The 16,155-nt window shown below is 39.9% G+C and overlaps 1 protein-coding gene across 2 annotated transcripts in view; it reads right to left on the bottom strand.

Annotated features, from left to right (window-relative positions):
- Positions 1-957: 957 nt before the first annotated feature.
- The window catches only part of TMEM163 (transmembrane protein 163), a 114,116-nt gene continuing 98,918 nt past the window's right edge, over positions 958-16,155 (bottom strand). For both annotated transcript variants that reach the window (XM_064514624.1, XM_026108751.2), the window contains 3 exons: positions 11,087-11,198; positions 5,664-5,805; positions 958-3,511 (listed from right to left, as the gene is read on the bottom strand). In XM_064514624.1, coding sequence (XP_064370694.1) covers positions 3,451-3,511; positions 5,664-5,805; positions 11,087-11,198 — 315 coding nt within the window. In that variant the 3' untranslated portion in view covers positions 958-3,450. The remainder of the gene's footprint in view (positions 3,512-5,663; positions 5,806-11,086; positions 11,199-16,155) is intronic.

Below are 16,155 nucleotides of genomic sequence, written 5' to 3'. Positions count from 1 at the left end.
ACACGGCAACAGGCTCAACGATGTGTTTTGTCACAGCACCGCTTGGTGGCAGTGGATGTAACACAGAAAGACTTGCAGCCCAGTTTTAAGACTAATGTTAAAAAATAAAAGCTGCTGCAAGCAGAACAACACTCTCACCCTCACAAGGTGGGGCAGCTGTGCAAATCTATGCACCCCAAGGATGATCTCTGCTCAGATAGCTTCAGTTCTTACCTCTGTTGGTGCAGATGCAGCCTGCTGCAATCGTGACGGCCTCTTTAATATGCCATCCTCAGAGACTTCAAAGGCAAAGGGGTAGTGAAGGCATTTCTTGAGTTGAAATTTGACTGTCTAGGAAAAACATATTGCCAAAATGGGAACAAACACGCCTGCTTTCTGTATTATTAAGACTGAGTATTCATTCAGTGACTTAGCACCTCCGCGTGCTGGCCTGCAAAAAAGGATGCTAAAAATGTCTGTCCTTTGTCCTAGGCAGCTGGGATTGCAGTAATTTAAATGGTGGTATTAGAGGTGAGAGCACACTGGGTGATGCAGTCCTAGATGTGTGTTGTGTACCTAGAACTGAATTTGCCTACCTCTGAGGAATTTCTTATCTAGGGGCTTTGCCTCTCAGTATACTGCATGAGCACTTATCTTTGTTCCTCTTGTAACGTACCATAATAAGTCTCCCTGAAATTATGGGTTTCATTGACATGTATTTGCTCTCATCTCTCAATATTGGGTTTTTTTGGTCTTTTTCCTTTTCAGTAGTGTAAGCATTTCAGTTATTTTCCTGCATTTACCTGCTAATATCAGAAGTGCTTTGAAGCACCTGTGGCAACTGAAAAGCTTCTGGAATTGATATAAATTAATCTGATTGATTGATAGGTAAAGTGTGATTGACTTGTTTAAAACACACCTCCTTTTTAAAGGTTACACAGCTCAAGTCTGTATTACAAACAACCATTAAGAAGAGCATTCTAGAGTTCCAGAACGAAGTGTGAAACTTTATTCAATCAATTTTTAACTTTGCTTTATGCACAAGAATGCCTGTGTAGCTCTGTGCTCCTATTTACACCAAGCAGTAACAAAGTCTAATTAACAGAATTATTTGCCATTTGAGCTGGGCATTATTTTGGATGTCCTACGTACTTCCAACGGTGTATGACTTCTGTATTGTGAAGGTTACATCAGGAGTTAAATATCTTGCCACAATCAATTTTACCTTCTCAATTCACTTCTGAAGCAGCTGGCACTGGCCACTGCTAGAAACAGGCTGCTGGAGTCATGGCCAAGAGAAGCAGCACTTTCGGTAGTTCCCAAGTGGTGTTCTTAGGATTAGCAATGGGACTGGAGAAATAATAAAGCCCCTGGAGAGGCAGTAAAGGGTAAACAGTACTAATAAAAATAACAAAAGGAAATGCAGAATATAGCTATTTTCAGTCTCTGGTTCTATTCACTACAAAATACTGATGCTTAAGATGCTTGACAAGAGCTAGTTAATTGGCAGGGAAATATCTATTCCACACACCTCTTTATGGAACTATAAGTTAAAGCAGCAGCATAATGGGAAAATACCAGGACTACCCGAAAGTGTAACAAATTAGGAACTTGTGCACTGAAGAAAGGTTTTTGGGGTGATGTTTTAGATTTTAGTTAGAAGTCTGCCTGTGATGAGTACAGTGACCACTCTATAGCCTTTCTGGAGTCTTTGCTGAATTCGTTGTGTTATAAGGTACCTCCTTCGTCTTGTCAAGTGGTGTGCTTCTTTTCATCTTATCCCTGAGTGACATGATGATCTCTAACACTATTTAGTGACAGCAAGCATCAGAGTACTGACAGGAATCATATTATAAAGTTACAGTATGTTAAAAAGTTATTACAAGTTTGTGCAAAGTTAATTGAGTTCAAACATGTAAACTAGCAGCAGAATAAAATTCATTTTTCAGTGAAGAAACTTCTGTTTCAAGAGGAAGTGAGTAAAACCTTGCCAAACACTGTGTACCTCACAGGCACTGTCGGTGAAACCTCAGGGTAGCCTCTTCCTACATGTTTCATTTGGAGCTTGCTTTTAATAATGACCTTGAGGATCTGACTGAGAAATTAAGTGACATGTGAAGGGAAATACCATTTTAGGTAACACAAGGCATCAGTAAAGAATTAGTGCCCCCGCTTTACGTCAGTCTCTGAACAGTCTGATTGTACATCTACTGTAGTTTGTCAGCTATTGTAGTATAGCTAGAAATGGGGATTTCTAGCTACTAGGCTACTTACCATGGTCATATTTCAAATTCTACAAGCAACTGTCTGCTATTTTTCATCCACTTGTGATAAACAGAAGCAACAATACTGGATCTATGCTGTGAAAGCCAACCTGGAATATATAAAATACAGAGGGAATGGCAATGGCCAGAGAATCTAGTTTAATAGGCTGCTATACAGGAAGACTTTGTTCTATGATACATTCTGGAAATAGTTTTCAAACGTTACTTATAGGTACTGTATAAAATAGATACCAGTTTTATTGATTATATATCATGATTCTTTGATAATTGAACCTGCTACTAAGTAATACATAAGATGTGTGATGGAAGGTGATCAACATTTTACAGAACAATCTAAATCTTATAAATAGATCTATATCTCACCACCAGGTTGAGCCACTGCTGTGCCATCATCAGACTACAGAGCAACCACAAAGTCACACACGCTGATACATCTGTGCACAGTATAACAGAAGATGAGAATCTCATTTCTCAAGCAGCTCCTCTTCCTTGCATGTCTTTTTGGCTTTGGTCTGTACAGTAGTACCGTGTGTGCTTGTTTGGTCCATGCAAAGCAATGAACAGTGTCTTGTAAGGAAAAAAACAGGATTTAAATTAAAGAGGTATAGTTTCAGTTAATTTAGGATTTAAATGAACTATCTCTTTGATCACAGAAAGGTCTGCAACTGCTCTTTCTGTAGGTCTGTTCAAATGGGGGAGAGAAGTAGCTACTTCAGTGCTTTAAGTAACAACGCTCTTGGTGTCCATACTCTATATAGGATATTGTGTTAGCCAAAGAGATTAGCAAGGACTGTACTTCTGTTACAGCATGTATTTAAAAAAATATAGGCTGGGGAAAAAAAAAGATCTGGAACTTGCACTTCTTTACCCACACGCTTATCACATCATTAAGAACACTTTCACTCTGGAGCACACAACATGGCTGCTGGCTTAAGACTGCAAACTGCATGTTTTCTATTGTCACAGGAATCAATAGCATACTTGGAAAAAAAATGCTGCTGTTTTGCTGAATTGCAAGCAGTGTGCACATATGCCAGTTTTACAGAGAGATCTCCCATTAAAACAAACTTTAACAAAAACAGACCACGGGAAACAAACTGCATATTAATAAAATACCATTGGCACCACTTGCCAAAATGTACGATGCTGTAGTTTTACAGTCCTTACAGAGACGAGGCTGTGATCTTCACTCAAACATTTCATAATGGCGTGTTTGCCTTACACGGGGTATCATATCAATAAGCAACCTGCAGAGGAAAGCACAAGAGCGTTTAGGCAGAGGTGCAAAAGAAAGCTGTAAAATTGGGCTGTTTGAACCCAGATATAGTAATAGCCTTATCATCTTGCTTTCTCCTGATCAGAATTAATTTCACCTCACAACTAATTCTGTCCAAAATGAAGTCTAACACAAACTCTGTAGAGATGGTGTCTCCTTTAGAAAGTTTTGATGCATGGCTGCATATGAGGAATTGCTATGCACAGGAAAAGTCACTTCTGGTTGGAGAAGACCTGCAGGGAGTTTGTGGAGAAGGGAAGATTTAGGCAACCTGTTTCACACAAGGCTGCTTTAAAAAGGCATCCAATAATAGAGGAGAATTGCAATACTTTCACCAACTGTAAAATCAAGTCAGTTGCCAAAACCGTACTTAGTTTTATCCTTCGTTATTATGAAGGTGGTAGAAAGATTTCTGAGCATGTTAGCGTCTTCTCCAGTAAAATAAGTGTGATGGTTGTGTCTTGGTGACACAGTGGCTGAGCTTGCTGTCTGGCCATCCTGAACAGCGAAACAGAATGATGGTAGGTACATAGCATGAGTTTCAGAGGCTGTACAAAAAGTTTCTGATGCTGCTTAGTATATTTAAATAATTACTTTTGTACCAATTCACCTCTACAGTTTTCCAGAACAGCTAGTTTTGCAATGGAAATAGTGATTATAATAATTTTGCAAGAATGGTATTCCCTATTAAAATGTTAATTTAATTTTCCAAATTCCAAAGGGCATTGTAAGCTTAAAAAAAAAAAAAAAACAAAAAAAACCAAAAACCCACAGCTTCCAGATGATAACCTACTACAGACTGGCCAAAGTGTACTTCTCAATATTCACGATTCCAGTTTAATAGGATGTTACATCTCTCCCTCTGTTTTCTTATCGCAGAAAGGGGGATAAAATGAAGACCCTTAGATTCCAGGCAGCTTAGTGAAATCGTGGCAGCAATGAAGTGCGTGGCAGAGCTTCATTTGGTTTTATTCTATTCCTGATGTTATGAATTAAGAAGTCATCTTACTACTACCTGAAAATTCAGTAGGAACAATATTATTTGACATATCTGGCTAACCTTCAGTCCTAAAGTTGCCATATGGTAGGGTTAGGGGAGAATTCACTGTCAACTTGTTAAAACTTAGGCACCTTATCTTTAACTTACAGTTTCTGTGAAAAAGACGGTGCTTAAAAATTTGATGTAAAACCAGCATGGAGCAATTCTATGCAAGATTTGTACTTACTTTTTAAATATTTCAAAGCCAAAAATCTTTTACCTCTTCCTAGCATATTTCCAAATTCAGGTATACAAAAGTCTCCTAAAAACAATTCCAATTTCTTTTTAAGTTCTGGCTTCTTTCCAACAGAGGTGATACAGACAGCATTCGATCCTTTTCCACACACTGTGCTTCAATATTGGCAGCTAGTCTAATTCATTCCAAAACTTGACTTTACTGGAGCCATATAAGCCTTTAAGAGCTATGGCTTATTATATTAAAAAACAGCCCATCTGCTGTATATTTTGAAAATATCTATTAGCAGACAATATGATAAAAACAAATACAGAAAAGCTACAGGAAAGATTTCTGTTCTAGTGTGATGCTCTGCTTCTACTAATGAATTCTTCTTTTCTTTTGTTCTAAAAGATCTAATAATTTCTCACCATTCCCCATCATTGAAATTAGCCACTTATCATCTCTTTTGATAGTACAATAAATCTACAGGATTCTTAAACAGGCTTAAGTACACGTTATTGTCAGTAACTAATGAGCTGTAAGATCTTGGTGCAGTAGTGAACTTCCAAAAGTGTGTGAGTATTCAGTGTGAATATGGTGGGTAGGTGGGTGGGTGTATCTATATCTATATATATAAAAATGAAATATGTGTGTGTGTATATATATATACACTATATATACTACATATATATACTATATATACTATATATACAGTGTATATATACACACACAGTATATGTGTGTATATATACACACACACACACACACACAAAGATAGATGCTTTCCTGTTGAAAGCTGCACTGATCCCATTAACAAATGAGAAAAATTACACTGTTGCTCCTGAATGAAAAGCACAAATATGTTTGTGTTTTGCTGACAGAGCAAAAATATACAAAAATACTCACTTAATTCCATAGGCAAATATTGTAAGTCCAATTAATACTCCTATACTGCCATCCAGATACCAGACAGAAGACTTGTGTTTAAAAACTTCTGCACTAAGAAGGATGGAAAAGCCCATTATTCCACCTACAAGAGAGTTGAAACCTAGAAGGGAAAAAAAATGAAAGGAAGAACCAAATCTCAACGAATTTGTCTGAATCATCCCACCTATGAAGAGGTAATTTTCAGGGAGAAAAGGCATTATTATACCAGTGCTACCAGAGAGAACACAAAATCTTTGTGCGCCCTTACACAGCACAGCCTACGTGACATTGCACTGCACTAAACGGGGGGCAGTGCAATTCCCTCACATGCAGGCAGCCACAGCTGCCCTTCGCTCTTTGCAATGCTTCATTTGAACAAATCAAACTTAGACTAGTTGGTGTCTGACCTGTGTTTTGTAAGAAAGACCTTTCTCACTTGTCATTTCCGATGTGAATAAGTTTATATTCATTTCCCTCTACTGTGTGTCCTGATCTGGTTGATCCCAATTTTTCCAAATCCCAGTTCTAGCTCCTGTTTGCTGGTTTCAACTGACTTTCATTTCTCAATGCTAATTTTTCCAAATAGCAATATTCCTTCAAAACACTGGACCTGCTTTGTGTTGACTCTGACAGTCAAGCATTTGTCCTATCCTCTAGATGATCAATGTGAACAAAATATCTGAGCTGTATAATAGCAGCTGGGTGGCTACAGCCCTGTGTAGGGCTGCTGTAGCCTAGTTTTCCAAACATCCGCTTCATAATAGAGGTGCTATTTCAGTACCTACAACTACCCCTGATTAGAACTTAAAAGATTACTTAGGTCATTGTCATCATCATCATCAAGGTACCTGAAGTCTCTCATTTTCTCTGAAAAGGAGCAGACTCCAGTATGCCCTTTCCATGAAAAGGAAAATGACATTTTTGCACAGTAACTTTCCAGAGCTCTTCTCTTGAAGGCCCCCACCACCACCACCACCACCCTCCCCCCACTCTTTCATACATCTATTCACATGTGTTTAGCACTACAGCTTAGCGCTGCATATACTGCTGAAGGTGTTAGGGAAAGACGTGATATTGCTATATTGCTAGGACTGTTTTCCATTTCTGACTCAGGTATATCACAGGAGCTTTATATCTACTGCTCATAAGTTTTATAAACATGCTTTTAAAATCTCTCTTTTGTTTTTCTTCCTCTTCAACACTGACCCTTCAAAATCCTCCCAGAGCTTTCAGAGTAATTAATATCATCTTTTTTCCTTCACCTCTTGGATTTTTTTTTGACTGCCAACAACGACATACATGACACTTGTTCCTGAATGGCTCCTTTGATCCAGATCGCTCACATTCAGGCTTTACCTAAACCTTGTTAAGTCTTTCTGAATGATGTAGCTAAAATTTGACCTTTTCTAGGCATCCATATAGCTGAAATACTTGTCCGATCCATCATTATTTTGATCATGGCTGCAGTAGCATCCTCATCTCTCTGGTCTCAGCAAATACAATTTTAAACCTCCTGCTATTGATCATTCCTAGCTCCCCATTTTGATCACACAAGCTGATTCCCTTCCTCCCATGAGTCTTCTTTTGCCTCTGGATCAATATCACCCTCTTGTTTGAAGGCTTTCCAAACCTGCACCTTTTGCTGTTGACCAAAATGCTGACATGGGGCGGGGGTGGGGTCTGAGCTGGCCTGGCAGTGATGCTCACCTTCCTTATCTGCCTGCTAACTTTTTTTTGACATGTCCCTGTTCTCTCCCAAGCTGCTCTTGATGCAGGCAAGACACTCCCCACAAACAGTCAAAAAATCCTTCAAATATCCTCAATATTCATCAAATTACCTCCATAAAACTCTCCTTGGCTATGCTGCCTACAAAAACGATGCTGGCTAAGAACTGCCTTTCAAAGCAATCAGTGACAGCCCACTGAGTCCTTGTTCTCCCATTTGCCTGCCTTTCCCTGCTTGTCCCTCGCCAGCCATACATATGGTCGTGGTTGCAGGAGCAGTGCTACAGTCCACTGGCTATGGGCTGCAACAGGGGCTCAACAACGCTGCTGAAAGGTGACACAGCTTTCCTGAGCACCCCAAAGCGGCCTGTGAACAAGGACTCTTTTACTGTATACTGGCTCTTTTAGAAATGGCCCTGAGGCTTTCCATGTGAGCCACACACTAAGGTTACAGGTAGGCAGCTGACGAGTATGACTTTTTTTTTTTTTTTTGGTAAGCTAGACTTTGTTTTCCTCCTCATGCACCAGCAGAGACAATTTGGCCCCTTCAGTCAGAATGCCAGGAAATTGGATAACAGAAAAGACAAGACCCTACCTGCCTTCCCACTGTCCTGGTGTGCCAAAGACAGTACACAGCCAGAAAAGCTTATTCTTGTTTTTCAATGAACATCGTGACTCAAGGAAATTTACTCACAGAGGATCAGAGTGGTTTTTTTGTTTGTGTTCCTGCTTGTTCCTGCTTCCAACTCACTTTTTAAAATAATTGTTACGAGCCACCAGCTTCCTGTCAGTAGCTATTTAAACGCAAAGGAAACCCTGGCACAGAAGAGCACATGGTACTTAGAAAGCCTGTGGCAAAATGGGGAATACAAAGGCTTCAGGCTTCCAGCCCTGCAAAGAGTTGGGTTTTTGTACAGTGGCAGCACAGCCTACAATCGGTATCACAGCTCCGTTGTGAGTGGAAATAGGCTTTGCCCATAAAGCTTTACATGTAAAAGTGCTTGAATATTGGATTAATTATAGCAGCATAGTTAAACCAATGGAGACACAAAGCACACTGTGACCACTTCTATTCTGGAAGGGTAAGATCCTGATTTTTTTTTTCCTGGGCAATACTGCTTAGATTACTAATATGCATCGATGGAATATAGTAAGTATAAATTTAAATCTTGTACCTGTTGTTATTTCCCATGTAAATATGCTCCAGCTCTTAAGTCAGAATACATAAGCATGATATGCACAAGGAAAGAAATATATTTTCTTGCCATTATTGGCTTGATGGTTCCAAAAAGTAACTTACTTATAGAGGAAACTCTTTTCTCTTCCTAACTATCACTCAGTCAAACCCTTCCTTGCTGATGTGGCAGGAAACCATATAATAGCTGCAGGTATTAATCTAGAGACCACATTCTGTGCATAAGGCTAGGACAGGAAAAAACAGGTGGCTAAATCTAGGAAGGAGACACAGGTATCTAAAACCTACAGAAAAGTTGGTTGACATTACGTAAGTGTCCTCTGAGATGTTACATAATTCAAGATAGGAAATAGCTGTTTTTATCATCCAAAAGGTCATGAGCTTTTGCTGTACACAAACTGTATCAACAACATTTTGCCTTACGAGGATTAATAAATTTAGGCTTTAAAGAGCACTACTGGCAAGCCCTACTGTAAAGCTAAATTATTCTAAAAAATTATCCTTAACAGGGTCGGACATGTATGCGAGAGAATTTGCTGTTTTGAAAATAAACCTATTTTTCAGGAAGAAAATTGTATGTTCTTGTTACTCAAAACAGCTTGTTGGTCTACAGCCAGTGATAGCAGGAGGTAAATTAGTAGGAAACAGAAAACGACTAAAAACAGATATGCAAGGGAGTGCTAAATCCATGTCTCAGCTGTTGCTGAATCACATTGTCTCCTTCTGATTGTTAATAAACTAAGTATATATAAAAATATATCTTGTGAAAGAAGTTATTTAACTATACCTGGTAATATCAGCCTCCTACATTTTCTAAAATAGTTCTAAAAGAGAGAAAAATAGAGAAAAAAAACCCAGCCTGAGGTATCCCTAATTCTTTTAATCAAAGGATGAGCAATCTCCAGATCTGAAACAATATAATTAGCACAAGGATGTAATTATAGGGGAAGAGATTTCTGTGTCATGCAGGAGACCAATTCAGCTAGAGCTATTCAGGAATTTTTCAGCTAATATTTTGTCTGAAAAAGACGATCTGTTTAAAAAACAAGCTACATTTTTTAAAGGGATGGTTAAGGGGTTGTCTGCCTAGAAATTATTCTGAAATGGTCAACACGTCCCACTTGCACCCTGACAGTAAAGGAAGTCAGACTCACTCGTCTGCAGTTTCCAGGATCCTTTCCAGAATCCTTTTTGTAGATAGGAGATTTCTTGATTCAAAATGTCCTAAGATGGCAGAGTTCATAGTAAAGAATAAGATCACTGAACAAGATGGTCTGTTGGGAGAGAGTCACAAATGCAGGGAGGCAGTAGCTAGTCATAACACCTGCACTGCTGTTTTAGATTCCTTTTTTACCTATTTTGTATTTAAAATATAAATACTCATGAAACTTAATACATGTTATCACACCTCACCAAAAAAAATTTTAGGTAGGTTTAAGAAAATACTTAAAATAAAGCAATTATATATATCCCTAGAGTAAGCTGAAAATTGGGTTCCCTTAAAGTGAAATCTTTAGTGGAGCAAAATAATTTATGTACCACAATCCATGAATCATTAACATCCTACTGTGTATGTGTACCGTGCATTTCAAACTGTCCTGTGCTTGCAGATAAAATCTGGTAGTGATTTGTAGGTCGCTGTGAAGTCTCAGCCATGACTGTGGATTCAGTTCTTCACAGAGCAGATCCCTGTGGCTTTCTGAGGAGTTACAAGCTTTGGCCTTGCCAATAAAAGGAGTATCTGAACATGCCTTTAAACATACCTTTAAAAACAACAATAATCGTTTCGGCATACTTGAACCAACATAGTAGGACTGAGGGCTTCTAAGGACACAGTGGGGGAGATTCACCTCGCGTCAATCTACAGCAGGGCCAGAGGAGTGTGTGACAACAGGCAGGCAAAGGTTTTGCTTTGCACACGCGACATTATACCAGCTCCACCAAGCGAGCGACAGGAAAAGCACTAAGGTGGCAAATTACATCTAGAGCGGATATGTACAAATGCTGTCTGACTCCTGCTCAAGACAGGGAGGCATTTTCTGCCACAGACTCGGTACATTTTAACTGCTGGGATGAATTAATTTGTTTTTTACTGAAGGTAGGCAATAAGGATAGGTATGACTGAACCAAAGCTGTAAAAGTTGGTGCCATATCCTCCCTCTGTAGTCTAATCTGTCTAATCTAATCTGCCAAATACAAACCTAATTTATTATGTGTTCTATCTTTAACTCCTCTATTATTGCTTTCTATCTGCCCATTAACTGCTTGACTTCCATCAGACATATTGATTTCAGCTGCTGTACTCTGCAAGATGCTAGTGGTACCATAGAGTGTTCTGGGGTTTTCTTTTCCATTTCCCAGTGGCCTTTTTATCTCAATGCCCTCCCACAGTTGCCCTCATTCGGGGGTCACTAGTATCCTTTGTGTTTACAGCATTCACTGAGAGACTCTATAAATGGAATAGGATCATCTTCAGACTCACCATCAGTTATCAGTGCTCTGCTTGTAAGGACCTTTCCCAGCATAAATTTGATCACTGCCAAGATAGTGCAAAGGATTCCACTTAAAACGGAGACACTATACAGAAAATCATCCTGAAAGAAATGAAGTCAGACATTAGTAGATCTTATGATTCTGTCCCACACATTAAATGCCAAATAGTACCAGTTATTATGCAATTACTGGTGCCACTGAAATATGCAACCTGAGAAAAAGACCTCCTGAGTTATCACTTCCACAACAGCATATGTTTATTTTGCTATCATCTGAAATTGCTTTTGCAAACATAATTAATGATGGTTTCAAGCAACAAATTTTGAATTGACCCAAACTCCTCAGAATTTGGAGGCTATGTATTTGCTGGGCTGACTGCAAACTATCTAATAATCTAATATCTAATGCAATTAATAATGAAGTCCCTGACTGCAGTAATGCAGCATAAAGGATTGAGAGCAGAATCCCGGTTACCATACCGTTGCTGATTCTTGGTGAGAGAACTAATCATTTAATAGTGGTTCTGAATCTGCACTTGGTTCGGTTTTGTTTGGTTTCCTCTTTCCTAAGGTAAAATCCAGTCTAAGCTACATCTGTAAGAATTTCAAGAATTTCGCTACCGATGAGCAAAACCAAGTTTAGCTCTTAGCAAACAAATTTTCCACGGACTTTCACTTCACAGCTACAGAAGTATCCGCATTGCTTCATTTGCCTATATAACAGGGGCTCCCTAGGCTCCCTCCACAGAGAGCTAAGTGGCTGTGCAGGGTGAATAGGAATATCTAATTATTGCTTCACATACCTTCTCTCAAAGGTCCTCTGGAGTCACCTACCGCTTTCCCCCGACTGTTTTGTTTTGGGGGTAGGGTAGGAGGATGCACTCCTTGGGCTGAAACACAGACTTCAAAATTAAGTGCCTAAAGGGAGTCTCTGCTTTACCCCCCCACCCCCACCCCAAGTGTATCATCCCGTGGGCCATGTAGAGAAACCAGTGCTAGCTCTAGCATGCTTGCCTGCAGTCTAACCACACCGCTTTGAAATTAATTCATTTATTACTCTTAAAAGAAGCTTTAATTTAAGCTGTTGCAACTTCAGTACAAATAAAGGAAAGCGCCAGTATAATATTTTTTATCTGCAGGTCTAAGTGGGCCGGTGCCATTGGGACGCTGCTAGTGATTAAAATATTCTGGCAAAAATCCCTGCTGATAGTAAACACTGTCATGATGATTCATCATCAGCCCCATCCATTCTCATTACTTTAGCAGTGGAAACCACCACCTCGATTCAAAACCCAAAGTAGTAAAGAAAAAAAAGAAAAAGAAAAAAAAAGGCAGGGAGGCTTGAAAGCTGCTTGAGAAGGTAGTGGGAATTAAATTACTGGTGTGATGTGTTCATGTGATTAAATAAATCATTCAGTATATTTTCTCATAATTTTTTCTGTCATTTATTTTTAGAGTCTACCTTATTCTCTCTCATTCATGAGTGCACTCTCTCTAGTCCTAGTACAATATTCAATATTCAGACAAAATGCACCAAAGGGAAAAAAGTAGAATAGAAGCAGTGAGAACAAAGAACAAAAGGCACTGGGTAAAGGTAGGATAAAAACATTTGTAAAATTATTGCAACAAAATGACCAGAAAATATCTGGGCAATTTTGTAGTGCTAGGGAAAGATAAGACTGTTTGCCTGGTTTCGGTCTAGTGATGAAAGCTGGGAGCTTTCAGAAGACCTGGAATGAAACAAAGCTCCAAAAGTCTGGATAAACTTTGCAAAAAGCACATAAAATTTGAGACTCTAGTCAGATTCATGCTTCTGATTCATGCTAACTTATGGGAAGGCAGTTGAGGGCTGTATCTCCAAAAGAGATGTGCTGCCTCCCACAGACCCCCCCAAACCTCACTGATTGCTCCCAGGCCTCCCTACCTCTTTTCATCATCCTCTCCCCCTCACAAAAAGCACAGGCTTTGTCACTGTCACAGACCTGAACTCTGCAGGCCATACAGAGACAACAGCATAAATTACTCTGCCATCAAAATTTATTTTATTTGCAACCTTGAGCTGACAAAATGCAATTTTTCTACACTCAAAGCCATTGGAGATGGGAATACAAACAACTACAGAGTCATGTAGCTTGAAAAAACAAAAAACCTGAGAATCCCAAGATGAGATTCTTGATATAGATGTTCAAGGCTAAGTATTCATTCAGCACCTTTACAATTTTTCTTCTTATCCTTCTATTACAGCACAAGATTTTATCCTATGTGTTGCACATACACTGAGCTGCTGTTTCTGTTTGTCTAGTCAAAGCACGTACCACAGGTTTTGGGGTGAATTCACTTTGGTTTCTGCATGTGTTACTAAACTCACGGTACTTAGAAATGCAGCTTGCCATTTGTTCCAGCTATGCTGTTGTAATCAAAGCCAGTTTACTGGAATGCAAGAACAACATAAATGCAATACAGTTTTCACATAAAGTGAAATGATGAACAGGATTCTTTTTTATAGAAGTTTCAGGAACTAAAAACTCTTTGCAAACTATTTTTTTTCCCATTACAGCAGAGAACACAAGCTCATTTTGTTATTAATACTTCTCCAGTGAACAGCTGACGATGCAGAACACTTGGTAAAGCACAGCTGCTTTTTTACTGCAATGAACATATAAAGGGCAGAAATGAAATATAAACAAAGTTCTTAATACAATCCCCTTACAAGTCTGCTCTACACCATGCAGAACAGATTTTTCAGAAGATGCTTTTTTTGCCATCTCAATCCCTAAATCTAAATAGTATTTAAATTACCACGGGTGCTGAGCAGTTTTGAACGGAGCCACCGGGCGGCGGTAGATACTTTAGTAAGGGAGCACATGAGCCGAGCAGCCAGAACTGCAGAGAGGAAAAAATCCCCTTTTAAATTCTGTTTCCCCGGACTTCCCTATGCTCTCTGGCTGTCCAGACCCCGGAGAGCTGGAAGGAGAGCGAGGCCACTCGCTGCTAACGCAAAGGTTTCGCAGCTGAATGAGATCAGCTCAAAACACGCTCGACGCTACCTGCCGCAGAAGAGCTGGGCAGCCTGGGCAGCACCTTCTGCACCGTCTCTTAGTACGTGAGCTGGAAATCGGAGAGCAATCAGCCCAAGGGGGTCTTTCGGAGCCACATCGCTATAACATTCTGCAGCTGTGAACTGGTTTGAGACAGCTGCTGGCTGCGCAGGTACGCGATGAGCCAGGAGGCTGTGGCAGGATGCGATTGCGAAGAGGGAGCCAAAGAAGCCCCCGAGCGTGGGGGGCCAGCCGCGTGCTTCGAGCGTTTGGCCTCGGGCTGAGGCCTTGCGGGGCGGTCACGGGTGACAGCCCCCACGACTGACACACGTACCTTGCTGCAGCACTGCAGGGATCTAAGAGTTAAACATGTCATGCTGTGGCTGTGAAATGATTCCCATTAAACTAACTCATCCTTTGGAGAAATGAAGAAAAGAGAAGCCATAATGGAGATCTAAATTAATAAAATTAGCCTGACCATCTGGCACCATCTCCCTCAGGATCTTCCCTCAGTCCTGGCCTCTTTGTAACCCTTGCCTTAGCATCTGACAGTCATTAAGGGCACGAGGCAAATCTAGCCAGACCCACTGTATGTATTCTTGGTGTTATTTTAATTAAAGCAGCAGCAGCAAATTGTGACAGATGATAAAAATTTAAATTCTGATCATTTCCATACGATAAAGGCTTAGCAGTGCGGTATATAAAGCTCTTTCCTTTTCCATTTCTTTTAATCATATTCCCTCATTACTACTACCCTGTACGTGAGACCTTAATTAATGGACACATCTATCTTACGAGATGGCTTCATGTATAAAACAACACTGCGTATAAAGCTACGTGGATTCTCATCCCGGACTGCCATCTCATTACACAGCACTCTCTGACAGCTGCAACGTCCCAGTTTAATATTGATTTTATGCAAGATTTTATGCTGTGCCCATTTTCCAAAAGAAAGCTTTCTTAGGATGAAGAAACACTGAAGATCTTCTACTTGGTCTAAGGGAAGGAATAAACAAAAGTCAGCAGGCAGCTTTCCTGCATTTTATCCACATGCATTGTCCCCACCGGCACAGATGAGAAGAGCCGTCTTCGAAAATGTGACAACAGCTCTGTCCCTGGTTTCAGCAATCTCACCAAAAATAGCAGCAATCTTATTATGGCATAAGGAAAATCTGTTAATAAGGTTGTGACTCTGGTTTCTTCTAGATTTATTGCAGAAACTAAAAAAAAGCCATGGAGGATGCTTCAGTGCCTGGATTAGTAGTTGCAGATATTTTAATATAATACCCAGCCTAGTAACTAAACTTTAGCCAATTTGTGGTCCTAGTCTTTTCCTAGAATGCTTCTAACTCTCCCTAATATTTTGTTCTGATTTTTTTTTCCTATTTCTACCAATTCCTTTTTTTCCCCCATGCTTTGTTTACAGTCTTTTTCATTCCCACTTTTTAGATGCAAAAATATTATCATTTCACCTTAGGTTTGCAGTGTCGGGTAAAAAGGTACTAATTAGTACTGGAGGAAGAAAACGTGTTCTGTGTTCCTCTCCAGCGGCCACAGCACATCTAAAATCACCATTAAAATCTGTACATTCCTCCTCTCTTTCCCTCCCTGGTAGTTTATTCTACTGGGACACCAAAACAAGCTTCTTCCCCTGGTCAACAGCTGCTCCCCAACAGCTGCAGGCTTCTTTCTGTAGCTCTTCCCTTTTCTTAGCTTCCCCTGTGAACCTGCCAAAGGCTGCATCACCTACTCACTGTCTCAGGAGCTGAGAATTACTGGTGCCACCTTTTCCATCCCACATTTCCCCTTCTCAGAGAAGACAGTGTTTCATGGTGGGGTAGCAGGTCTCTGCTGATTTTTGCCCAGGGATGAAGGGATAAAATGAAATGAAACACCTTGACTGAGGAGGTAGGGATGTGTTTTTAGACTGCTACCAATGCTCTTGGCAAAAGTTATGTTATGACTAGCCCAAACTGAACTGAGTTTGTGCTCTTAACTGTTATTTTGCCCATCTCTACAAC

The sequence above is a fragment of the Dromaius novaehollandiae genome, chromosome 7, assembly GCF_036370855.1.
Source record: "Dromaius novaehollandiae isolate bDroNov1 chromosome 7, bDroNov1.hap1, whole genome shotgun sequence".
NCBI classification, from domain to species: Eukaryota; Metazoa; Chordata; class Aves; order Casuariiformes; family Dromaiidae; genus Dromaius; species Dromaius novaehollandiae.
Note: the sequence above shows the minus strand (reverse complement) of the source record. Positions and strands in the feature narration are given on the sequence as shown.